We start from the raw sequence: 25602 nt of genomic DNA, 5'->3' as shown, positions 1-25602 counted from the left end.
TAGTAGATAATTATGTAATTTGGGTATTTAATCCACAAATAATTATAAAATGGTCAACTTCTTTAGCTGATAGGGACATGCAATTAAAAAAATTCTCACCACTGATTTATATATCTGAATTATCAATTAACTTTGACTTTCCTTCCTCTCCAAATAGACTAAACCAACTCCTTTCCCACTGCATTGATAATTATATCTGCACCAGGGAAAGGATCTAACCTTAGGGAGGGAAGATCATAGAGCTATGAAAAACCAGAAGGAAGAAGGAATGAAGTAGAGATACATACTACAACACAGGTGAACCTTGGAAATAGTAAAGCTACGTGAAAGAAGTCAGTTATGAAGGACCACAAATTATGATTCCATTCTTATAAAATGTCCCAAACAGGTAAATCTACTGAGACAAACAATAGATCAGAAAGTGCTTAGATATGTGGTGGAAGTGAGGGAATGGGGAAATACGGGGTAAGAGCTCAAGGGTAGGTTACCCTCTAGGTGATGAAAATGTTCCAAAACTGACTGTGGTTATGGTTGCACACATCATGAATATACTAAAAACCATTGAACTGTACACTTTAAGTGGGTGGACTATACAGTAACATGAGTTGTATCTCAATAAAGCTATTTAAAAAATAGGTGTCCACTGAATAAATGTTTGTTGAAAAAGTAAATAAATAAATAAATTCCTCCTCCCCCAGTTAAGAAAAAAAAAAAAAAAAACTGAGGGGGAAAAACCTCCTGGATGTGATCTCCCCAAGTAGAACTACTGTGTGGCTTTTTCCTTGTCCACAGAAGTACCTTGTGACTTTAAAACAACAAAATGTTTACTCATGAAAACGCAGCATCTGGATGACAACTGTGTGTAAGGAATTTAGAAATCTTTTGGAGTGTGAGGAGAGAAGAAAGCAAAAAACAGGTATGGGCTGTTTCTCTGAAGGCAGCCCTATAATGATAAGCAGTTCAACCCAATGATTTACTCAAGTTACATGTCCAGATCTCACCTCATTATTAAGTCTGCATGTTTGGTGCCCCAGAAAGTTACTGTCACACTAGATGTACCCCACCCCCCCAGGGCCAGGCAAAAGCAGCAGTGTGGTAACTTTCTACCTTTCTCATACCATCAGACCTTGCTTTACTCCTATGGCAGAAAAACCTCCTTTCCCAAAGCTCTGAAGTCACTATTGATGCTTTCAGAACTGATGAAACAACTAGAGAGAAATGCAAATGTGTTTCCTTTTCTGATCCAGCCCAAAGGTCTGGCACCAAGAGGACCGGGAGCCTTTAAACCAGCAAAGCACATGATTTTAGTCCTTTAGTCCACACAGCAATTTGTTATTACCACTTTCAGATAAGAAAACTATGCTTGAACAAATTAAGAACATGTTTAAAGACACAGAGTTAGTGAATGACTTGTCTAACTCCACATTGGTAATTTTGCCCCAGCATGCAATTATCAACAAAACTTAGGAAAAAAAAAAAGTCTTCTAAAATTCATTTTCTTTCAGGTAGCCAGGTATTTTCAAACTTCACATTGCATACACATTATTGAGTCATTCAAAAAGTATTAAACAGGGGTGCCTGGGTGGCTCAATCGGTTAAGCATCTGCCTGCCTCTGGCTCAACTCATAATCTCAGGGCCCTACTCAGCAGGAGCCTGCTTCTCTCTCTCCCTCTGCCTGCTGCTCCCCGTTTGTGCGAATGCTCTCTTTGTCAAATAAATAAGTGAAAAAAATCTTTTTTTTTTAAAGGATTTTTTTTTCTTTTTAAATTTTCTTTGACAGAGAGGGAGAGCACAATCGGGGGGAGCAGCAGAGGGGGAGGGAGAAACAGACTCCCTGCTGAGTAGGGAGCCCAATGTGGGGCTCAATCCCGGGACCCTAAGATCATGACCTGAACCAAAGGCAGACACTCAATCATCTGATCCACCCAGGCACCCCTAAATGAAAAACATCTTTAAAAAAAAAAAAGCTATTAAACACAAAATAAACATCTCACATGTCCCGGAATTATTAACTGTTTTCTCATTTGTAGGTTAACGGTCTTATTTCTCTTCCCACTACACAGAGACCTCTGTTCTTTCCTGATACCCAGCCATCTTGGGAGGAAACGTTTCTTTTTGAAAAATGTAATCTCTAATTTCCCCAATTAGATACATAAGAATCTTTCATAAAATCTAGTTAACATGATCTTGCATTATAACTTTGGTTTTAGGTTAGAATTATTTGAATGGTGTATAAGGCATGAAAGCAAACATCCTTAGGCCTACAACACACAGATCTATCTTAGCACCTTATTCCTAGCAAGCAGTGATTCCCCACTATGGATTTTGCCCCAATATTTCCTATGTTAACTAGGTGACATCATTTTCAAAGCTATGTTTGCAACCATCATGCAATGTTTCAAACTATGAGTAAAGAAACAAACAAAACTTAAAAGTAATTTTCCCATTGGACACTTAGCAAGCAGCTGATCTTGGATTTGGGCGCAAGCCACTACATGATATAAATAAATGGGAACTTGTCTATCTTCATGAGATTCTGTTTGCCTAATTCTAAGTATAGTCAGATCTGACAATTACTATTTAAAATATGGCTAAAGAGCACACAGAACAAATGTCTTCCAAGTGAAGGTTTCTGGTACCACAGCATCAATAACATGAAACAGAAGAAGGTCTAACCCCCAGCCTTCATTCTCGCCAACCACCACCAGTTCCCTTGGCAGCTATGTTTATAAACCTTTACATTTGGAATGTTTTAGGATGGATATGTTAAACTAACTTTATTTTAAAAATAAATTAAAAAAAAATAAAATGCTCTAGAAATACTTCTTCTTCTTTTTTTTTTTTTTTTAGAAATACTTCTTTACCTAGATTACTTAAGAATCATGACCTTTTATTTAAAAAGTATTTATTAAGCAACTTTCCTGTCCTGACCAGAACAGAGCTATCAAGCAACCATTTTTAAACAAGTAAACCAAATACTATCATCCTTGAAATGGGCCACTTTGAACTGCAAGCAGGTAGAGAAAGAATGGCACATTGTAAACACGGCAGTCATGTGGAATGGCTGAACAGTCTACACTCCTCCAGACCTGGCTCATCTAGGCCTGATCTGCACCCCAGGCTCTGTACGCTCATAGCTCCTGCTCACTCTTCACGTAAGCTAGAGGCGTCTGCACAAGTTTACGTTTAAACCATAAGCTCCCTAAGGCTGCTGATCATCTTCACGGACATACATCCACAGTATGGCTCAGCACAATGACTTTCAAAATTAGTGTTACCTTCAATGAATATCTATAGGATGAATAATAAATCATTCCTGAAATAAAAGTTCTCTGGGGTCTGTCTTCATTCTACCAGGACACTTGCTTAACCCTAAATTTTAGGGTTAGTTCAGAGACAAATGAGACAGGTGTAACAATAGGTATCTTCTTCTGAACAGTGAAATGAGATAAAGTGTCCTTTCTCATTATTATACCATTCTACTAGGGACAAAGAGTTTTACGAGCCTCTTCTTTCCTAAAATAAAATACAAGATATGAGCCAAGCTAATGCTGGAAAGCATTTTCTTTAATGAAGTAGTTAGTTGTTTACACAATAACCAGCAGGTAAGTCTTAATTGTGTTGTTCTGAAGAAACAGAAAAATATTTATAAGTTTGGTGAATTATTTTGAACCATTATTATTTCAAGAATAGTTGATCAAAATGATTAACATGCTTTATATATAAAAAGCTCCAGGGGCGCCTGGGTGGCTCAGTGGGTTAAGCCGCTGCCTTCGGCTCAGGTCATGATCTCAGGGTCCTGGGATCGAGCCCCGCATTGGGCTCTCTGCTCTGTGGGGAGCCTGCTTCCTCCTCTCTGCCTACTTGTGATCTCTGTCTGTCAAATAAATAAATAAAATCTTTAAAAAAAAAAAAAAAGCCAATAAATCCATAAGGATATGAATAAGCAGTTCACATGAACATGTAAACCACATAAATATATAAACATAAACATGTAAATACCTATTTTTCTACACCTATTTAATTAGATTTCTATTTAAATCTATATAACCAGAACACCTAAGCTCACAAATCTACTTAAATCCATATAACCTATAAAAAGTAAATTATAGGTTATATGTATTTTTTTTTAATTTTTTATTTTTTATAAACATATATTTTTATCTCCAGGGGTACAGGTCTGTGAATCGCCAGGTTTACACACTTCACAACACTCACCAAAGCACATACCCTCCCCAATGGTTATATGTATTTTTTTAAAGATTTTATTTATTTATTTGACAGAGATCACAAGTAGGCGGGGGTGGGGGGTGGGCAGGCTCCCTGCTGAGCAGAGAGCCCAATGCAGGGCTTGATCCCAGGACCCTGAGATCATGACCTGAACTAAAGGCAGAGGCTTAACCCATTGAGCCACCCAGGCGCCCCATATGTATTTTTTAAAAGATTTTATTTGGGACGCCTGGGTGGCTCAGTTGGTTAAGCAGCTGCCTTCGGCTCAGGTCACGATCCCAGCGTCCTGGGATAGAGTCCCACATCAGGCTCCTTGCTCCGCAGGGAGCCTGCTTCTCCCTCTGACTCTGCCTTCCACTCTGTCTGCCTGTGCTCGATCTCGCTCGCTTTCTCTCTGACAAATAAATAAATAAAATCTTTAAAAAAAAAAAAAAGATTTTATTTATTTATTTGAGAGTGAGAAAGAGAGAGAGAGAGCAGGGCGGAGGGGTAGAGGGAGAAGCAGACTCCCCACTGAGCAGGGAGCTCGACATGGGACTCAATCCCAGGACCCTGGGATCATGACATGAGCCGAAGACAGACACTTAATGACTGAGCCACCCAGGAACCCAGGCATCCCTATATAAATGCTTATATTCTAAGTATAGATGTGGAAAAAAACATGAATATATGTGTGTGTGTACGCATATAAAAATGAAACCATTATATCTGAATGATGGAAATACAGATATTTTTATTTTTTCTATTCTTTAATGAATTCCCACAATTTTTAAAAGAAAATATTACTTTTTTAAAAACAACCAAAAAATAAAAAAGACTTTTTTTTTGAGAGAGAAAGAAAATTACTCCTAATAATTATCTCCATAGTAAGAAAAGTTTCTTCACTTTTTAAAGGAAACCCACTGTTGCAACTTCCCAGGAATGATCATCATTCCAGTTAATTCTAAACTAATTTCTCCTAACCTAACATCATGATATCACAAAAATCACCACTAACAGCTCCTAAAAATGAAGCACATACCACATTTTAATTGCTTATTGTGCAAAGAACATTTTGGCAGTAGATTTTTGCTTGTGAATGCTAGTTCTTATGCAATAAAGAGGCAACATCATTTATCAAAGAGATTCCAAGAATCACAAAATCTTTGGCCACCCAGCTATTGATTAATCTATTTAGTCCCTAAGACTTGGGGACACTGGGCCCTAGAAGTGAACAATAAGGATTCCCATAAAAATTAGGCATTTATCAAAATGAGTCTGATACACACAAAGAACAAATATTCCCAGGAATTTTCAAGAACACATTAAAGCAATCACATGGTTATGTGTTGAATGAAACAGAAGACAATTTCTAAGTATGCTGAGAACTGTTATTTAAGCCACCACTAAAGCTGGACTGTTTCCATTGTTTAATAAAATGCACATACAACAGACATTTTAATTCTCAAAGTAGTTTACTGACATTGACTAAGGATTCTTCTCAATTTTTTCAAGAGAGGAACTAATTTATGGATTGGGTTCCAGCTCCTGAATCAGGGATACCTGGCTTTGAATCCAAGTTCTACCATTTACTAAACCTTGGGAATACAGCAATCAAGTAACTTCTCTGTGCCCCAGTTTCTTTGTTGGAAACATGGAAAGAATAGTAATATTCACTTCAAGGATTTAATAAGAAAAATGCATGTAAATGCATTCATTAGATAATACATAAATATTAATATATTGATACTGTAACTCTCATTATCTCTAGACAAAATACAGTTCTGTGTCTCATAATCATACAGAGGCTTCTGGTCAAAATCCAGGCAGCTTCAGAGTAAATGAAATGATTTTGTGAGGCACTGCTGATTTAAACAAATCATGGACCAAGGAGTGCTTGTTTGGCGCAGTGGGTTAAGCGTCCATCTCTTGATTTCAGCTTAGGTCATGATCTCGGGGTCCTGGATTGAAGCCCCACATCAGGCTCAGCACTTAGCTTAGAGTCTGTCTGAGATTCTCTCTCCCTCCCCCTCTGTCCCTCTCACTACTGCAAGCTCTCTTTCTGTCAAATAAATAAATATTTAAAAAAAAAAACAAGCAATCACGGACCAAAATGATGGCCGTAATATAAAATGTTTGGTTCCAGATATTGGTTAGTTTCTTTCCTTAGCACAAAAGAGAAATACAGGACGATCCTTTAGCCAAACTCATGAATGTCTGTCCTGAAACTTGCTCCTCTTTCTAAATTCATTATTTCCACTAATGCTGTTGCCTCATCTTTTACACATATCCCTCCCTGGGCATCTAACTGGTTTGCCTCTGAACTCCATAGTCCCCATTAGCACAAAAGCTATAACATAAAGAAATTTATAATTTCACATACTATCTCATTTATACTCACAAAACCTTTATAAGAATCAGCTACATCTCACTGGTGAGAAGCTGACTGATTGCATGGTTACCTGACATCTTCCGTGTGTCAGTGGCAGTGAGGACAGTAAGACACTGAAGGTGCAGAAGGCACCCAGCAGTAGGAGTCAAGCCCTGGGCCTCAATTATGGTACCACTGCTTACTAGCTGTGTGCTTGGAACAAATGACCTATTTTATTTGACCTCCCACTTCTTGATCTGTTTTACAGTGGTCCTTAATCCTTTCTACGGCCTCTATGCCTCAGTTTCTCAATGCTCATTATGCCCCAGTCTCATTTGTAAAATTGGGATATTAGGGATATTATCACATTATACTGAGGATGAAGTGAGCAAATACATACAAAGTACTCAGAACAGTTCCTATGTAGGATGTACTCAAAACTGATAGCTCATGCCTAATCCATGAACTCCATGCTGAATGCTCAGATAATTTCTAAGTGCAATTTCAGCTTTGTGATATGTATGAGCTTATTTTTTTTAAGAGTCTCCATTTAAATATGGAATGACATCTGATACTATTGCTCGGTATTGGTTAAAATTAAAATTTTCTGAATTAATTCCACCAAAATGTGGGAAGTAGCCTGCTTTATGCCAGGGAGTATAACAGGTTCTGGGTGATAGAGATGAATAAAACATGCGCCCTATCCTGAAGGGACTAACAGCTTAGTGAGAAATACAGACACAGAGACAACCAACTACTTTAAGACATGGTAACAGTTAGGAAAGTCCTGTGGGAACCCTCAGGAGACAGCACTTAGTTTTATCTGGTGGTAGAATCAGGAGGGGCTTCAAGAAGGAGGTACCTTTTAGCCTGAACCTTTCAGGATGAACAAGATTGTGCTGGCAGAGAAGAGGGAGCAGGGCATTTCAGGGAGGCCAAGGCAAGAAAGTGAAGATGGGGATTTGGGAAAGGGTTTAGGGTGCAGGTCTGGAAATGGAACTGAACAGTAAGCTGCAGGGTAAGGCGGTGAGAAGACAAGCCTTGAAAGGTAGATGGTTCCATACTGTGGAAAGCTTTGAAAATAATGCTAAGGAATGTGGGTTTTACTCTGTAGCCAATGGAGCAGGGCACTCGAGAAGGAAGCCTGAGCTAACTAGAAGTGAACTGAGTGCCAGGGGTCTCTGTACAACAGGGCTAGATAGGGCTGAGCAGAGAGAACGTGAGTTCTGGGGCTGAAGTGCCAGGAGTGCTCTACTGCTCTCCTGGTTTGAGATCTGTGCAAGTCACTTAGGTATTCTGACACCCAGTTAAATTATTAAGGGTTAGTGTTTTTCCAAAACGTACTTACGGTAAGAATCAATAAAGTAGCATGTTAACAGTGGACACGTGTGACTGCCTGCAGCTTCTGGTTCAGGACACCTGCAAGGGGCCCAGGTATCCGCCTCTTTAGCAAGAGTACTAGTAATTCTGACGCAGTCAATCCCTGTTCTAGAAACACCACCACTAACACAGAGTCCTGTACATTTTTGCAAATAGAACAGGTGGCAATCTATGTTATAGGTGAAGAAACCAAGGCCCAGAAAGAGTAAGTAACTGGCTGAGGAACACACAGTGAGTCAGTACAGAGCACTGGGATCTGGACCTTCGGACTCCACCAGCAGCACTCTGCGGTGACTCCCATTACATGCATATATGTATGTTACCATTACAGTCTCTGGCCCACAGTCTGATCAGTCTCTCAAGGATTATGACTAAGGGGATACCCACTCTGTCCTTCTTCCCTCCTTCCTAGCTTGGCCAATAAAGTAGGAACTTCTGGTCTCTGGGTAGCTGCTATTCCTCTTCTCTTCCCACTCTCCACAAGGGAGAGCCACCCATCTCTGGTGATTTGGAGAAGAAAATGAGCTAGGATGGACTGATTCTTTGTTCTCTCTTTGGGGGCTGGTTTGCCCAAGCATGGATTTGTTCTCACCTCCAGTTCTGCAGGAGGTGAGCTCCCTGCCTGTTGGGAAGTCTCTGGCTTAGTGATGTGTTCACTCTGGGGAAGTCAAAGGGAGTTCAAATTCATGTCATGGTTCAAGCCACATTCTCCAGCCTTAATAAAAAAAAAAAAAACTGATAGTCTGCTCTCCATCTGTCTGACTTCTTCACTAGTACTGGACTGATTTTTGACCAGAGAGGCATAAAAATTATCAGCCTCAAGACACCAACCATAACCAAACTTGAACATAATCAAGTACATACTTTCAAACAATTGACTTTAAACAAATGCGTTTTTTTTTTTTAAGGTTAAATTGCAATGTTGGGTTAATCCCAATTTAAAAATAAGGTGCATTCACTATCTTTCACTCTGCAAATTCTACTAGCGATTTATTTCAATCAAAGAGAATCTGTGCAAAGATTTAGTTAAACAATACGGATTTCATCACAATGTTGCCTAAGACAGACAAAAATGTGACTTCATCTGAATGTCTTCAATAAAAGATTGATTACATAAATTAGGCAATAACTAAAAATGATGTTACAAAAGAATATCTTGGTGGGAAAAAAGCAAGTTATGTAATGGTATACTATGTTCCCATTGCTATGAATGTATAAAATACATACTTATGTATATTTCTGTACACGCATGGGAAGAGGCCTAAAAGGCTACCTAGCTAGTTTTAGGAGAGATCATCTCTAGCAGTTATTCCTCTTGCTTATATATCTGAGTTTTCTGATTTTTCTAGTAGCCATATATTACTTTTTTAATCAAAAGTATTCAATTTTCACTAAAAATAGTTAAGCGTTACTGAAATTTCCAACAAAATCATCAAAATAACAACTATTTTTCTGTTTTACATTTTAATCAATATTATGATTCATTTAATAAGTGTCTCGTGTTCTGAATGGCAAATGTGGTTATTTTTAATGAAAATAAACATGCCTTTATACCTTAAGGAAGGGCACTAACTCTACAACTTATTAAACTGAGGCAGGTTACTGCTGTCCCCGAGGATGGCTCTGATCTCCAACACGGGAACTATAAAACTCACCCACAGTTTTCAGTTAGGATTAAATTAAGGAATAGCATCTAGCTCAAAGTAGTAGTTCCTAAAAAAAGGTAGTTGTTTTCCCTTTCAAAAAAACAAAATCTTGAGTTTAAATGTATATACACAAATGAGCAAAGCCAATTCAAGCAATGTTTCAGAGACTTAATTCTTTTCCCAACCCTGCTAAGCTAGCTAACTGGCTAGCCCAATTACAGTAAACAATTTTTTACTTCAGTACTTTTAGATTTATTCCAGACTTTTAAAAAATCTAATTGTTGGAGTCAAAGACAAAGTCTAACACACTTAAGATTACAGTAACTTTCTTTTTAAAAAAATTTTTTTTTTTTTTAATTTATTGGACAGAGAGAAAGATCACAAGTAGAGAGGCAGGCAGAGAGAGAGGAGGAAGCAGGCTCCCCGCTGAGCAGAGAGCCCAATGTGGGGCTCGATCCCAGCACCCTGGGATCATGACTTGAGCCGAAGGCAGAGGCTTAACCCACTGAGCCACCCAGGCGCCCTTTAAAAAAATTTTTTTAAAGGTTTTATTTATTCATTTGACAGAGGGAGAGAGATTACAAGTAGGCAGAGAAGCAGGCAGAGAGAGAGGGAGAAGCAGGCTCCCCCCTGAGCAGAGAGCCAGACGCAGGGCTTGATCTCTCAACCCTCAACCCACTGAGCCACCGAGGCGCCCCTAACAGTACCTTCTTCTTGATCCAAGTCATCTGAACCAGTGCATCAAGATGATATGTGATCATAATTATTATGAGATATAATACATACTGTTAAGAATGGAAGAATTCTTTGCCAGGAAAGCTGACTCCATGTTAAAATATATTTAACATTCACCGGGTTTTATTGAAAGAAAAAGTAAAGTCTTGAAAGGATGGAAGCTGGAATTTTCCACAAGGCTAGGAAATCACTGATTTCTCCTTGCTGCTGGGCCAACATACCCTCTGGACCTGATCCTTGTAGGTGCCAGGAAAGCTGGAAAGATTTAACTTAGAAGAAAATTCAAGGTGGGGGGAATACTTGCCTGTCATCCTCTACTTTCACATGACTCTTGGATCTCCTGTCTATATAACTTTTGCAGTGGAGAGAAGGGACTTGGCTCCTAAAGGATTAAGGAGAAAAGTCTCCTAACCCAAAATAATATTCTTACCTCCAGCCAAGGAGTTCAGAGTTATCTGGCAATTTCATATCAAGTTTATTAGAATGACATGAGATTTTTCACAAATATGAGATTTAAAAATCTGTTCCTTCAAACATCTCATTCCCTATGGTGCTAAAGAGAAAAAGCAGTTCTCTCTTAACATGACTGGAGAGAAAAAGGAGCCTGAGAGAAGAAAGCCACCTCTATATAGGACATAATCACAATCCCCAAACTTATTTGTGCAAGTATTTTCTCAAGGTGAATGTAAGGCCTTCACATAGCGTCCAAATTCCAGGTCAGTGTGATGACACCGTAAAACCCAAAGCCTTCTTCCCTTCCTCAGTAGCTTCCTGGGTACAGCCAAACACTGTACCCTTGTGGCTACACAATTCCCACCAGGTGGGGGCCGTACATTGGCTCACACCTCTTGACACTTGTACTTTGCTCCCTAAGAAAACAGAGTACTTTGACAGGCTCTGCGCCATCTGAATTTCGCATCAAACATGTAAAGCATGCAAGCAAGCTATTAATAGGCCATCTTATAAATGAGGAAACAAATGCTGATAAAAGCTAAACACCTCTCCACAGCTTTGAGGAAGAATGATGGACTTGGGACTAGCCCCCAGGTCTCTGACATCTCACCCAGAACTGCTCTTGTCCACAGGCTCCCCTTCACAGGGGACTGCCTCCCTCCTCCTGCCCAGGACTCAAGCACAGTGGACGACACAACTGATAGCACACCCTGGCCTAGAAAACTCAGCACTGATATTGCCACATCTATTTAGAAAGAACACACAGAAGTTTTTAATACTTCAAGTGTTACTGGGGGAAAAAAAAAAAAGGTCCTTTCTAACTGGAAAAGAAAAAAATAAACTGAAAAGCATTAACCATATGATACTGAAACATAATTGAAGGTGGTTTTCTTTTTATTACTATTATATTTGCATCTCAAGCACCCTTGGGAAGAAATTGTTTCTACCACCTCCTTTTCTTCAATTAGGTTTCTAGAACTAAGGAAAAAAGTACTTCTTATGACCTGTCCTCATATGAGGGTCCAGTCCCATTCTTTTTTCATTATTGCAGCAAGCTCCTGGCTGACTGTTTTTACCTGTTACTTGGAAACTTAACAGTCTGTAAGGAGCAACTTTGACTTTCTTGTTAAAGACTCTCATCTAATGTGTTCTCTCTTTTCACTGATGCAACAAACCAAAGAAAAATAATAAAATACTAAGGATTATTTGGCAGACACTGTCAGATTTTGGTTTTCACATAAGCATTTGTTTTGATAAAAACAGATCTCTTGGAAATATCCAAAAAACATACATGAAAAATTTCTAGTACATTTTTTACTCAGCAAATCTAATGAAGTGTCTATTCTGTGCTAGGAGGAACGAAACTATCTTGTAATTCATCAGTAGTCCCTGATCAGCGGACCACATGATCAACTATGACCAATAGTTGATAGGTTTTACTGTAAAAGTTTTTAGGACTGAAAAAAAAAAGGACTTATAAGAGTATTTTAGTATGTCAGCACTTAGAAATTTGTTTTGGGGGGGGCACTTGGATGGCTCAGTCAGGTAAGCATCTGACTCTTGATCTCAGCTCAAATCTTGATCTCAGGGTCTTGAATTCAAGCCTTGTATAGTGTGGAGCCTACTTCAAAAAAAGTTTTTATTTTGTTTTGGTAACTGCTTTATTCAAAAGTTGACAATAGGGGTGCCTGGGTGGCTCAGTGGGTTAAAGCCTCTGCCTTCAGCTCAGGTCATGATCCCAGGGTTCTGGGATTGAGCCCTGCATCATGGGCTCTCTGCTCAGCAGGGAGCCTGCTTCCCCTAGACCCCCTGCCTGCCTCTCTGCCTACTTGTGATCTCTCTCTCTGTCAAATAAATAAATAAAATCTTTAAAAAATAATAATAATAAGTTGACAATAATAAAGGAAAATTAAAGCTACACCAGAGCCACTCCTCTTTTATTACAGAGTCTCCTTTACACCTCGTGCAATCTTTCTCTATGCTGAGGAAAAAAGCAATAGGCCTCTTTCTTAAAGTGAACATAACATCAACAACAAATTACTGTGATGAAGATCAAAACTTGATTCTGAAGAACTATCAAGTTTCATACAGAATTATTTGTGAGCATAACTAGAAACAGTGGCCAACAATCAAAAGCTTTTTTAGAGGTCTACTTGCTCCTAGTTAGCTGCAAAAATAAAAGGCATTTCTAGCCTCTTTGTGATGTAACATCTCTTCCAGTCATATTTCTCCTAAGATGGGAAAAATGGGACGGGTAAGCAAAATTCTTGTTTGCTCTGTAATGCCCTTGCAATATTCCCCACATAAATTCTCAATGAGCTTTGTGACTGATCTACATACAGGAAGCAGTTAATTTCAGCAGGTTTACAAAATTTAGCTAGAGTAGGTATTGTGTGTAAATGTGTCATTTCACAGAGATTTTAAAATCCCCTGAACATCCTGTTAAATACTCCGCAAATAGTACTGGGTAGCTTGGCTACATTAGCGGATCTCTGGAATTAGCAATCCCTATTTCCAATTCATCCTCTACTCAACTCCCCACTCTCCCCTTCAGTGCATTTAATGACCCTACCTGTCCACCCCTATATCCCACCCAACCTTTGTGGTGGTCTCTCGGTTTTCTGGCTTTGCATCTCCAAATTTTGCAAAGATTGAATCATTTATATGCCTAAAATGATGTAAGAGCTTGTAGCAAAGTCTACAGGTCTTATACTGTGACTTAATTTGGTCATAATTAATAATGAAAAAGTAATCGTGATCTGAAATATATTTTTTAAATTATTGAAACAAAGTCCAAAGGTTGTCTTTTCCAAATGACTAAGGACCTGTCACAACAGTACAAAGCAGTACAAGCCTCTTGATTACTACAGTATTAGCTTTCTATAGACTCTCTGAGTTTGGCATAATCACTTAAGTAATTACTTTATTTTAGTAGCCCAGGATTTGAACTCAGATCAAGACCTGAGCTGAAATCAAGAGTAGGTCGCTTAATCGATTAAGCTGCCCAGGTGCCCCCTAAGTAATAATTTTAAAGATACACAAGTTTTAAATGAATGTCTTCTTTTCAATATACCTCCCTCCCATGACAGTAGTACATGTAACGCTGAGGTCTACTTTTGCCTAGGAATAAAACATGTGCTTTTGCTAACCTACGGACAGTGCTGGCTTGTTTTCTCTTTAAATGCTGAGTCTCTCTTGAAATCAAAGGGAAACCAGTTTTATAAAATTCCAATCATGTCTATAATACATAAGTGAGGAACAAAGGAGTCAGACAGGAATGGAATGATCTGACTAAAGAAATGTCAGTCACATATAAACCAAAAATGGTTCTTTAGAACTAACAGGATTAGTTAAACACAGATACAACAACAACAACAACAACAACAAAAAAGACTCAAAAGCTGGAAATTTTCCTCAACTGATATTATTTAAGAATGCATGTGAGGCTACCAGTTCAAGTCCGGATGAACCCATTTGTGATGTTCTGTCTCTGTCCTGTTGAATCACAGAAGTCTTTGACCACGAGAGACACTAGATGAAAATAGTGTGGTTGATGAGAGCAAGGTCAGGACCTGTATGGGGCAGGGAGCGGGGTACTTCAAAAAGTAAGATTTTCTGCAGGTTGGCTCAATGGTCTTATTTCCATGAAATTGGGTTATTCTCATGTTTTTATGAATGAACAAGAAATTTCTAGAATCATTAAAAAAAAATAGCTGAATAATGAATATTTGGCAGCACAAGTCATGCAAGTAGAGTATTAGCTCCTGAAAGGTCATATGCAGGTAGTGTGGTTCCCTGGGACAGACGAGTAAGCAAACCATTTGGTCATGAGATATCTAAGATATATGAAGTTGGGGGAGGAGGGGTGGCAAGAGCTTCCAATTATTCTGACTGAGATCCTTCCCAGCTTTATAGCAGCACAATTAAAAATGAATCAAACAGAAGAATATGAGGGCCCTGAGGAATTTCCCCACACATCTCCTGATAGCCACATTCAAATGTAAGATAAAACACACTTTCTAAGATTTAGCTTCTCCTGCACTTGGGGTAAAGAGGAAAATTTAATACACTTAGCTTCAGGAAGTATACAACTTAGATTAGAAAATTTAAAATAATTTATCACTAAGTCAAATTAAGTACCTTTTTGCAGTAAGGTGAACACACTCCATCTTAAAAATCTTGCTCAAAATATAAGGCACAGTCTCCCTCTACTCTTGAATTGTTTCTGTATTTTCAAAGCTATGCAGCAATGGGATGGACAGTGGTATAAAAATAAGCTTACTGATAAGCGTAAGCGTACTTAGTTTCTAATTCAAGATGTGACAATGACAAAAATCAAATTTAAGCTCTTTGTAAGCAAATACAAACATGGGGGTAGGTTCAAACAAAGTCATAACAGGTACAATTCTGTTCGTCAGAAATCAAAATGATGATTCCCTTAAGGTAAAAACCACTAGAACTGAGATGCTCAAAATAATGAAAGATCCCTTGAAACATATTAAGAGCAACACCTACTAAAAATAAGGGAAAAAGGAAAGATGAAATACAAGAATCTTCCTTTCCACCTAAAAACCCATCCTCAGAAAGAGCACAAAGAAACAAACACAATGAAGTCAGCAGCAGGGTGCTGACCGCAAAGAAACAAACACAATGAAGTCAGCAGCAGGGTGCTGACCAGGTGTTACTGCGGTCGCAGTGTTACTGCGGTCAGTGACCCAGCTACAACGTTTGCTGTAGCTTCCGGCATGGAGGCTGCTGCTCTGCCCTCCCTGAGCGTCGGAAGAGAAATGACATGTTTCTCTTCAGAGGTGTTAAAAACTCGGGTTGCCTAAAGGACAGATGTAAGTTTGACACCTAAGATTAATAACCACAGCGTATTAAGGCCAGTGGGAACTTTCACTATGCTGAAGTCAGACGAACTTCCTGCTCACATGGTATTCAGGCACCCAAGTGCCAGGACCCAGTGGAGGTAACAAACTATTTTTTTCTCTTCCTACTTTACCATTGGCCCACAGGGACTGCCATAAATAAGACTCACAGAAAGAAAGGCTTGGGAGTATGCTTTTAATAAATTCTCTGGGGTCCTTGCTCTGAAATATTTAACAAGCTTCGGCATCTTCTTACTCTCTATGAAAACTACTAACTCAAGCCAAGGTTCACTGTGCTTTAGGAACTGACACCAAATATGTTACGATTATAGGTGCTTTCTTCTTAGGCCTGCTTTATCTGAACTAAGAATTCTTATTTAAAATTCTGTGAGACACTCAAAAGATTTCTAACATAAACACACCTCTAAGAATTCCAGTTCTGAAGGATGTAATTAGCCAACTAAAATTTCCCTTCAAAAGGAAAAAAAGCTGGATTGGCAAAGGTGTTTCGGTTCTCTTGAATAGATAATACTGGGATCGGGTCCCGCATCGGGCTCTCTGCTTCGGCGGGAAGCCTGCTTCCTCCTCTCTCTCTCTGCCTGCATCTCTCCTACTTGTGATCTCTATCTGTCAAATAAATTAATTAATTAAAAAAAAGAAAAAAAAAAAAGATAATACTGTACTTAGGTTACAGATAAAAGCTGTACAAGCATACCTAAGTCAGTGTCTGTCTAAAGCAGAGCGAAAGCATATAGAATCGTTAAAGTGAGCTACCAACAGAAACATTTCTGTGCAAGCCAACTGGCCCTAGCTGCACATACCTTAATTTATATACAGTTACATACAAATGGAAGATTCTTTGTGAGGAAGGGGGTGGTGAAGACCCACCCCCACCCCCAGATGTTTTTCTAGTTCTAACACCTGCAGGCAGCAGATGCAGTAAACAAGCAGTTGTTTGTAATGCAAATTTAAGTAACAGGGATTTCTCCAGGCTGCTCCCACCTTAAGCTCAAACACAAATGGTCACACTGCTCCTGACACCCTAAAGGAAAACTTATCACTGAGGATGTCAGTTACACAAACACTAAGTCCTCCCAAGGACAGAGTTTAAAGAGCAAGAAGGCACAAGCATGGTTAGTAAGGGTGAATAAGAGAGGATGCCTTCCGGTTAAAGTGTTGGATCTCAGACACATTAAAAACAGCTGTTGGGTATTAAAAACCAAAAACTGCCACTCACTTCGGTTGGACCATTAAAAAGAAAAATGGACATAACCTTGTGGTTAAAAACTGAAAAGCTTCCGTAATTGTGCAAATGCAGAATATCACAAGAAAATGTGCCTAAAATAAATATGTCCTAAAATGTAACAGAATAAACCAAAGCAGCAGATAACACCGTAAGGTAACTGCTTCCTGACCACACCCCTTTCCTCCACTCTACACCCACCAGCATTTATTCTGGCCACAAATCTTTCCTAAACAATGAATGATTGTTCAATTCGCCAACCTCAAAATTTTAATATATATACTAACAATAAATACCTTCTATCAGAATTTCAAAATGGTTAGTATTGGGGGAGGGAGGAGGTGGCTGGAGAAACTTAAAGCAGAAAATGCTGATTTAAAAAAGAGATGCTTAATTTTCAAGATGCTTAGAGATAATATATGAATACCGGTAGATTTTTATTACATTGACTTTTAATAAATTATTGCTTTGAAAGGAGAAGTGGCTGAACTAAGGAATAAGTTATTAAGTATTAACTGTGTTTATAACTGAAAAGTGTTTAAGATTGTTTTAGGGGTGGGCACCTGGGTGGCTCAGTTGGTTAATCAATGGCCTTCCGCTCAGGTCATGATCCCAGAGTCCGGAATGGGGCTCCCAGCTCCGTGGGGAGTTTGCTTCTCCCTCTGACCTTCTCCCCTCTCAGGCTCTCTCTCACCCTCTCTCCCTCAAATAAATAAATAAATAAATAAATAAATAAAAATCTTGGGGGAAAAATAAAAAGATCGTTTCAGGGGTTATTTTCTATTGTTACCAAGTCAGAGACTATAATTTAGATTTGTCAGGAATATTATTTGTTGTTCTCCAAAGTCTTTCAACAGAAATCTTCAATTATTCCTTACCTAAAACATATTTTCCTCCTCACCACTAAGAAAAACAACAACAACAACAACAAAATAGACCAACTATAAAAGTATCTGATATGTTCGCATACTTAGTTCAACAAATATAAAAATCTACAAATTTTAAAACTCAGAAGCATTTATTTGGGGGTGGTCCCTAAATATTAAACTGTATTTGCTTTGATTAGTTAATTACTTTTTAGGCAGGAGATTCATATGTACCACACAGATATCTCTATCATTAAATATCTGAAAAGCCTTTTAAAATAAAATGTGAAAATGGTATTTCCTATAACAACCATGGTAAGATCTCCAAGATCACCATTTTAACTACTATATGAAAATCAGAACTATCTCATTCCCTACTTGAAAGTTCAAATATCATTTTGAAATTTATGGAAAAATAATTACAGGAACTTCTAAATCATAGTGCTCACACAAAGTGGTTGTATTTCACGTGCCTATCATTCTAACTGAAGACTACAAATAATCATGCAAATACTCTTGTTCATAATTGAGTCCTCTCCGCTACTTTGGTGAATCTTTTAGATCCCAGATTCTGTTCACTGAGGTATTAACACAGTACTTTCCCCAGATGTTTGTGACCTTTTTTTTTTTTTTTCACTTAGCATAAGCACTGGGCTAATAAGGCAAAGACCATAGGTTCCATTTTCACAACCCTGGATTTGTCTCCCTAAGGGGTCAGCCAGACTGAAACCCTAATCCCCAAGACCCTGCAGACATACATGTTCTACACTGGGGGTTAGGTGGTAGAGGGAGAAAAAGGCTGAAACAGGGTTAAATATATTGATGGATCAGTGAAAATCCGTCACTACCACAGGAGGGATGACTGTCAGAGAGAAGAACTTTATCACCAGTATATTTCACATTCACATACTATATAAGTTACCCTTTAGACGTCTTCCTACTATATAAATGATATTTCCATTTCCCAACGAAAGAGAAATATCATCAAATAATATATCTGAAATTCTTCACAGTGCTAAACATGTGAATGATGCAGTTATGTTGCCACCGCTTTTTTAGAACTTTAAAAGTTAACTGAGCCATGAAATAAAAAGAACAATTTTCATTAGGGTTATCTTCAAGTGATATTTTCTCAACATTTGACAATGAAGTTAAAAACAACTCATCCCCACCTCCCCTCAACTGATTTTTGTAATCTTTTTTTTTTAAGATTTTATTTATTTACTTGACAGAGATCACAAGTAGGCAAAGAGGCAGGCAGAGCGTGAGAGTGGGGGGGAAGCAGGCTCCCGGCTGAGCAGAGAGCCTGATGGGGACTCGATCCCAGGACGCTGAGATCATAACCTGAGCCCAAGGCAGAGGCTTAACCCACTGAGCCACCCAGATGCCCGCCCTCAACTGATTTTTTAATAAGATTTATTTATTTGTGAGAGAAAGAGACAGAGAAAGAGAGAAAGCAGGGGGAGGGACAGAGGGAAAGGGAGAGAGAGAGTCCCGGGCAGATTCCGTGCTAAGCCTAGAGCCCTGACTTGGGGCTCCATCTCAGACCCTGAGATCATGACCTGCACTGAAACCAACACTCAGTCTCTTAACTGACTGAGCCACCCAGGCGCTGTCCGCCCCCTCAAGCAACTGATTTTCAAAAAACATCATGTAATACAATAAAACAAGACAGATTCTTAAAAGCTGAAGTAACATTCTAAATTCAGGCCCAGATGAGGTCAAGTAGTTCTGATTCTAGATAACTTGTGAGCCGGGAAAGCTATATAGTACTTAGGTAACTGAAAAATTAAATCAATTTTTTCCTCTCATCAGCATCAACAGCACAATACTCCTAAGAGCATAAATTTGTTGATTTAACTTCACTTGATTTCATGATAACTGGCAATCTGTTATTTATTTATATTAACCAATAAGCCAAAAGCTAAGTCCCAAGTGTAAGACATCAAAGGTAGCACTCTTTTAAGGCAGCCATTCCTCACAGCAGGTCTTGTTTAGTAATGACTGGTCACATATAATGAAACTATTTCCAGTGTGTTTTAAAAAACAACTATTTTGTGAAAATACAAATTTAACTTGCATTTCTGAAAATAATTTGCCAGCATCAGTGTGTTACTCACTGTTCTTGCGATGGGTGGAGAAAGAGATCCATTTGACATGTATGGGTCATTATTCATATTTGGCATCATTATGTACCCGGAATAACTTGAGTAGGAGGGTCCCTTATTGTAGAGGCCTCCATCTGGATGCTTTCCTGGGAGAATCCAAATAACAATCAATGATGCATTGAGTTCCTTTCTATATCACCGTATTTTTCATCTGAAAATCTAATCAGACCTTACATAAAAGATTTGTTTACAAAATACTGTAACTGAATTATTATGCTCTATTTTAGATTGACAGTATTTATTCTCTTAAATGGCTTAGCAGAGAAACACATGTTTTAAAAACATGTGGTTCAATTTACTTCCACTACTGACTAGTGTTTTTACAAAAATAAGTGTTATTCATCTAACTTAATTTGTTCTAAAACTAACAAACTGGACCAAGAAATACAGACACATGAAAGAACACACACAAATTTAAAGCCGTATTATAAACATATTAGGCCATCTAGCTATACACACACACAGAAGTACTTACACACCTGAAGTTATGCTCCACCTTATCAGCAAACTCAAAAATTCTACGTGTGCTTCTAGACTTTACTGAGGGAAAGTGTTGTATCTAGTATATATGGGCAACTACCCAAATTCATGAAGGATTAACTCCAGGAGCTTAATTTTATATACTACACCATTCTGCCAAAGAAATCTGTGTGTTTAATATGTACCTCTCTTCTCTTTAATCTGTATAACTACTTTGTAGCTTAGAAGGAAATCTGATATTATAGTTCCCTTCCCTTCTTCTCCTGGCTGACATAACTGTACATATCAACACTTCATTCTAGTCAAGCCAATTATAAGTAAAGAGAACAAAAATGCAGACTATTTGACAAGAAAACCCTACAGATTATTTGATTATTTTAAAGTCACAGAGAGTTCTAGTTCAATCTAAAAAAAATATGCAATTTTTAAAGTTTTGAGCAAGAATTAGGTATGGGGACAGTCTGTCTTTTCCATGTGCAAAATTCCTATTTTAAGAATAAAGTTTTATATTTTTACAAATTAGATTTACTGAGTCATATTTAGTCTGTGCATTCCCTCCCTGCCTTCTCACTACAATAAGAAACAGCAATTTAACAAATGAAAATCCACTTGAAACTATTCTGTTGGAAAATAAATTGGTGTAGACTGTCATTCTGGAACAACGAAGAAAATAAATACTAAAGGTCTAAGCAAACATGAACTTGGGTTAAAATAAGGAAAAGAGGAAAACTTATTATAGACATTTCCTCTTCCACATAAAATCTGGAAGCCAACTAAAATCCAAAGGCCCCTAACTCATTCAAAGACGATTTTTAAATCATGTAAATATACATGAGAAATAGGCAGTAAGTTTCCTAGGTCTTCTTTCCCATTTTGTTAAAATAGGCGGCACACTCTTATCACATCTGGTCCCCATTTTTTGGACTCAAATAAAAACCACAAATATACCTATAGTCACAAATTGCACATATTAAGTGACAATCTTGGGAGAAGTTGAATTAGTGTCTTACCGTCATCAGGGTGTTCTCTGGCCTTGTCGTGGTAGGACTCCTGAGAGGTTTGCGCTTGTCTGGCCACCTAACAGCAAGAATCCCCATCCCCAAAGAAAGAAAATCAACTTTGAGTTTGTGACTAAGTGTGTGTCCGCTGGTGGAGGACCGGCTGCAACTCAATTTACCTATTTTATCAATCTAAGAGGGGTAGGCAGGGTTGAGAACCTGGAAATCTTTTGCTTTTTCAACACCTATTTTGATTATGTGTTTTTATGATTATTATGTACCCAGGACTAAGAAGCATAAAGGATAATAATAACAAAACCAGTAACAATACAGTGAATTTGAGAAAGATCCACATGCTGCTCTGAGTACTGGTTGCTACAATGTATCAAGGCTACTTCTGTACCTAGTATGATAGGAGTTTGATTTAATGAGGTTCATCATTTTGCTAGCTTCTTTAAACCACTGTTCATGGTCAATCAGAGCTGATTAAAGTCGGGAAGAAATATCACTTTGCAGCCATAAAGACATTTTAAATAAAAAACTAGGCACTCACATTTAGGGGTCTCAAGGCAACTGTCCCAAGCCAGTCCCAGCAGGAGACCCCCTCTTTATAACCTACCATGGCTGGCTGAGCCTAAGGTAACAAAAAAAAAAAAAAAAAAAAAAAAAGAACTATTTTGTGGTTAAAGGGAGGAAAATTTGAGAGTTGGGTTATAAACATCTAAAAGCCCAGCTAATATCAGTTCTGGTAACCACCATCTACCCAGATTCAACCACGTGCAAATCAGTGGTATTACCCTTTCACTGTCTTCCCTGGTCTGCCCCATGCCCACTTACACCTCGGCAAAGATTCACAAAGCCCTAATCCCTCGGTTCTATGCGTCAAGCTGCAGGACCCTTCTTCCAGAGCAAAAACGGAAAATGTGAAGTGGGTGACAGATCTATTTATGGACTAAGGAAGGACAAGCAAAATGAGCAGAAAGAACAAGAGACTGCTCTGCAAATTTAAGAGTTTGGCCCCTAAGTAAGTGTTTTGGATGTTACTCGGTTCCTTGGACATATGTCCTCCAGGTAACCTCCTCCCTCCAAATACATATTCACAAACCTTTCAAGTGAGTGTGGGTGCACCCTTGCCCCCCCCCAATCCTGGCCCCCTTCAAATTGGCAGGTTGGGATGAAAGATTCGGGGATAACAAACAGTCGTGTGTATCTCCTTAGAACCCAGGCCCCCAGCCTTCCAAATGCGTACTCACCCCGGCCATTGGTATAAAGAAGGTAACTCTGAGGTGTTCTTAAACATGTTGTTTAAAACCCAAAATGACCCCGCCCCCAAAACCGCACGCTTTCTTTTTGGGGGCAGAAGGATGCCATTTAAGGGAAAAGGGTATACCCTCCAAGTTTCTTTGGAGGGAAAAAGCGTTGGTGAAATCGTTTGAATGTCAGGACTTTTCTACCGGATTTCCTCCAAAGCGCTTCCCAGTTGCTAAACGAGGGTGGCCAGTGGAGTGTCGGGTATCAGGGTCCATCCGCCCACCACCCCCCCATCCCTCCCTTTCTGAATCTCTCCACCGCCTGAAATAGCCGTTCCGCGCGGTCCTGCTTGCGGCTTTCTCTAGCAGGCTTGCACGTGTCTCTATTTACTCTACTTGGGTTACTTGCGCTATCGCCCGCAGCGGGCCAGGAGATGAGATAAAGCGCTTTCCACCCTCCCCTGAGTGGGTGCCCTGGCTTCCGCCACATCTCGACTCTGACTCGCCTTTCTTCTACAAAGATTTAAGGCCTGATCCGGGCCCACACTTACCCCAAATATAAGCGCTTTTTTACTTTGCCGGGTTTGGAGAAAGCTAGAGTTGCTGGCGGTACCGGGAGCTCCCCCCTACCACCACGCCCGGGGTGAAGGGTGGCTCGGCTCTGGGAGCCCACGGCTCCCAGAAGCCGGCCAGGGCGCCGAGACCCCGGCAGCGGCAGAGACACAGGCGCGCGCCCCCTGGGCCAGCTGGCTCTGCGCGATCCCCGCTCCGCGGCGGTTGAGACCGCCCCGCCTGTCCCCGGCCCACGCCCGCCTCCCCTTCCTCTCAGCCAGCGGCTCTGCTCTTCTCTACTAAGCCTCTGGTGGTTTAACGCACTTTTGCAGAGACATCTACCGCGAGAGATAGCGGGTGCACTTTGTTTTCCGTTCCACGGAAGAACTTCTCAGTGTTGTTCAGACATCCTGGCTTTAATGCGTCGCACCCTCTCAACCCCACTAAAAAGTCCGCAGGCGAAACGTTATGGGTTAAGGGCAGCTTCTCCGACCCACAAACAATTTAGTCATCGAACCTCAGAACTCATCCACTCGGAATAACCTTCCCTGCACACGCCACCTCCCACCGACACCAACACACGCGCCAGGACACACACACACGCACACGCAGGCACACACAGGAAGAATGTTGACCAGGGGCCCATCCAACCCTCTCACCCCACCCCCACCCCAGCAAACGAGGGACCTCCTCGGGACCCGTCAGTCGAGGCTCTCCGTAGCCTTCCCTCCTTCTCTGCTCTTCCCCGGGACCCGCCACGCCTCTCGGACCTCCGGGCAGCGGCCCGCTCACCTCGTGTCCGTTGCTGGCCGGGATGATTTCAGACTCGTTAACCAAGGAGGACTTGATGTCGGCTAAGTCGCCTTCCTCTTCGGGGTGACTGATTTCTGCGAAGATTTTCTCCTTCTGAGGATCGCCCTCATCTTTGAAGGGGATCATCTCGTCGGTAGCGCAGAGTTCCGGGTCTCCCCCGCCGCCGCCGCCGCCGGCCCCGGAGAGTTGGGGCATCCCGACCACTCTATAATCTCCGCTCCGCTGGAGGAGCACCCGAGGCGACAGCAGGAAAGACAGGGGGTCAACGACAGAGGGAGGAGGAAAAGGAGAACTGGAAGGATGCGTGAGGGAGAAGAGCAGGCAGAAACCGGGCCGGCGGCCCGCGGCCCGAGCAGCTGCGGCGGTGCCCGAGCCCCGGCAGCCGCCCGCGCCTTCCCGCTCCGCGGAGATCGGCGCCGGCGCCCGCCCTCGAGGCCGAAGGGCACCGGGCTGCTAAGGCCGCCGCAGCCGGCGCCTCTGGGGGCGTCTGAGCAGCGTGGCGCGCGCTAGGCTAGGCTGCGCTGGCGGCCACCCCACGCCCCCAGCGTCTCCAGGGTCTGCGCACGGAGGACGCCGGTTCCGTAGGAGGCAAGACTCTCCCAAGTGCAGAGGAGGGTCCGTCCGCGCGTCTCTACGCAAACCTCTCCACCCTAGCTTGCCCGGTGGCCGATTTGGGAGTTTGTTTTCCGAGAAAGGAAGCAAGCTGGGCAAAAAGGCTCCGTTTGCCCCAGCAGAGAAGGTGCAAGGAGAATCAGAAAATAACGAAATGTCCACTTCCTGGAGGGTTTAAAAAAAAAAAAATTTAAAGAGCCACCCGGGTCGAGATGTCCGTTTTAGAGCTTCTCATTTCCTTTCCTTCCGCTTCAGTTTTCCTTCTCCAGGCGCATTTCATCTGCTGGAGGAGGAGGAGAAGGTGGGGGAGGAGGAGGGAAGAGAAAGAGAAGTTTGCCAAGAATAAAGTTTGTGCCGGCGAGCGCTGGGAATCGGCAGTGGAGGGTACGGCGGGGTGTCGGGGAGTCACAGCTGGGGCCTCCGACCCAAATGCTTCTGCGGGGAGCTCGAGCCGACACACACACTCAGCCCGACCCCTCTTTGTTCCCGGCTCGAGTTTCTCAGCCTGGCGCTCTGGCTCGCCGCTCTCCACGCCTTCGCCGGGCCGCTCTGTCAAAGCAAAGAGCTGCACCCTTCGGGTTCGCCTGGCCGAAAGGAAGGAGGGAGAGTGCCCCGAGCTTGCCCGCGTTGGAGGCTCCGGCGCGTCCCGGCTCCTCGGACCGTGAGTGCTCAGCCCAGGTCCCTCCTCCGCACCCTGCCCCGCAGGTGAGCGGCTGCGCCTCCCCACCGCTTCTCCTCCTCCCGCGCCTCGCTGGCGCTGAAAAGCTACCCACTTGCGTCGCTTCTCCTCCCCCTCCCCTCCCCCGCCTCCAGCTCTCCCTGGCCGCCCGCTGCGGGGTGGAGGGGGGGCGCGGGGAGAAGGAGGTGGTGATTGAGGACTTTTTTTCTTTTCCCAGAGCCTGCAGGACGGGTCCTAGTGGGGTGTGTGTGTGTGTGTGTGTGCGCGCGCGCGAGAGA

At 41.2% G+C, this 25602-nt stretch overlaps 1 protein-coding gene across 7 annotated transcripts in view; it reads right to left on the bottom strand.

Moving 5' to 3' along the window:
- LEF1 (lymphoid enhancer binding factor 1) overlaps positions 1 to 24228 on the bottom strand; it is a 119866-nt gene extending 95638 nt beyond the window's left edge. For 4 of the 7 annotated variants that reach the window (XM_059171298.1, XM_059171290.1, XM_059171316.1 and 1 more), the window contains exons 1-3: positions 24013 to 24228; positions 21431 to 21497; positions 19893 to 20026 (exon numbers count right to left, since the gene is read on the bottom strand). In XM_059171298.1, coding sequence (XP_059027281.1) covers positions 19893 to 20026; positions 21431 to 21497; positions 24013 to 24228 — 417 coding nt within the window. Of the gene's footprint in view, positions 1 to 19892; positions 20027 to 21430; positions 21498 to 22671; positions 22696 to 23544; positions 23724 to 24012 lie in introns of those variants that run through there. The other 3 variants (XM_059171332.1, XM_059171323.1, XM_059171338.1) reach the window with 2 other exon arrangements.
- Positions 24229 to 25602: the final 1374 nt, after the last annotated feature.

The sequence above is a fragment of the Mustela lutreola genome, chromosome 1, assembly GCF_030435805.1.
Source record: "Mustela lutreola isolate mMusLut2 chromosome 1, mMusLut2.pri, whole genome shotgun sequence".
Classification (NCBI taxonomy): domain Eukaryota; kingdom Metazoa; phylum Chordata; class Mammalia; order Carnivora; family Mustelidae; genus Mustela; species Mustela lutreola.
This window is presented reverse-complemented; position numbering and strand designations above follow the sequence as displayed.